At 33.6% G+C, this 1,362-nt stretch overlaps 1 protein-coding gene across 1 annotated transcript in view; it reads left to right on the top strand.

Moving 5' to 3' along the window:
* LOC106469058 (BRISC and BRCA1-A complex member 2-like) overlaps positions 1 to 1,362 on the top strand; it is a 38,695-nt gene that overhangs the window by 33,580 nt on the left and 3,753 nt on the right. The window contains exon 8 of the mRNA XM_022397459.1: positions 879 to 936. Coding sequence (XP_022253167.1) covers positions 879 to 936 — 58 coding nt within the window. The remainder of the gene's footprint in view (positions 1 to 878; positions 937 to 1,362) is intronic.

Below are 1,362 nucleotides of genomic sequence, written 5' to 3'. Positions count from 1 at the left end.
CTTAAAAAACCTTAAATCTTAATATAAAAAAAAATTTGATATTTTGTGTACAAAATCCTTGTAATGTTTACTGAAAATCTGCAAAATTTCGTTAAGATATGCTACTAATTTAAAAGTTGTAACATGAAAACTATAACAAGCACAAAATGGGTACAAGATCAGTCTGTGGGACCGATCCCATGCTGAAAGATTTGAATAGCCTGTAACCCTGTATTTCAAAGACATTTCTGTCATCAAGATCATCTGGGTTTCACCATGTTTCAGTTATTCTCATTATATCAAAATCCTCCATTCCTACCCTACCAGTGCCTTAAAGTAATCTGTTTTATTTATTATACTTCTAGCATTACAATAATAACAATTAAGCCTACCCCTATGACTACTTCTATGTTCATTTCCTATGCTAAACTTTTCTCATCCTCTTATTCTTTTTGCATTTAGTTTATCTTGGCGTTCACCACAGTCTAGTCCTAGTTTAAAACTTCTCTTATAGCAAACAAGGCAGCCCCTATCTTATTTAAATGTAATCCAACCATTCCAAAAAGCTCCCTTCTTCCACTGAACTGACCCCACAAGTCCAACCAGCCAATCTCTCATTTTTACATACTAATTTAAGCCTAGCATTTAGCCCCTATGTGTACTACAAAGTCTGAATCACTTGCTCAGTTAGTTATATGCTCCATACTAAAGAATCGCCTATAGCAATAACCACCTTATGTTTTTCATTCCCATCCCTATCTGTCCCTTTTGTTATCCTTCCATCCTAAAGTTAATCTGCTCAAGCTAAAGGCTGAAATCTGTTACTTATTGGAACCTGTTCATTATAATTAAATTCAGTACTATTAGCTCTGTTAGTATTATTTTTAACTTTCTGAAAGTCAGCACATTCTTTAAATGCTGAATTGGCTAAATTAAACAAGACAAAACTGGGGCCAAGTTGGCTGCTCCTTTTTCAGTGCAACATGAACACACACACACACACACACAAAAGATAGTATTGCTTTAGTTGTGCCATGTTGAATTTAGCCATTTTAACATTACATATTTACATAGCTTGGCAATTTCTATAATATAACTTTTTTAAAACCTTTTCACTGCAGCTGGAACATATATTATCCAGTACACTGGGAAATATATGTTCCAGCTGCAGTAAATGGGTTAACTCTCTCAATATGGGCTTGGTCAGTTTGACTGACCATGTGATCTCTTTGTACTTGTTCAAAGCCTGTATACATTTGATATTACTAACTTTTAATATAGTGTGTATATCTTAATGAAATTTAGCAGCCTTTCACATACAAAAAAAAAAGATTTGTCTGTGAATATATTGAGTATTTGTTTTGAATAGTCCGTGTGCAAAGT

The sequence above is a fragment of the Limulus polyphemus genome, unplaced genomic scaffold (genome assembly GCF_000517525.1).
Source record: "Limulus polyphemus unplaced genomic scaffold, Limulus_polyphemus-2.1.2 Scaffold3279, whole genome shotgun sequence".
Lineage (NCBI taxonomy): Eukaryota > Metazoa > Arthropoda > Merostomata > Xiphosura > Limulidae > Limulus > Limulus polyphemus.
Note: the sequence above shows the minus strand (reverse complement) of the source record. Positions and strands in the feature narration are given on the sequence as shown.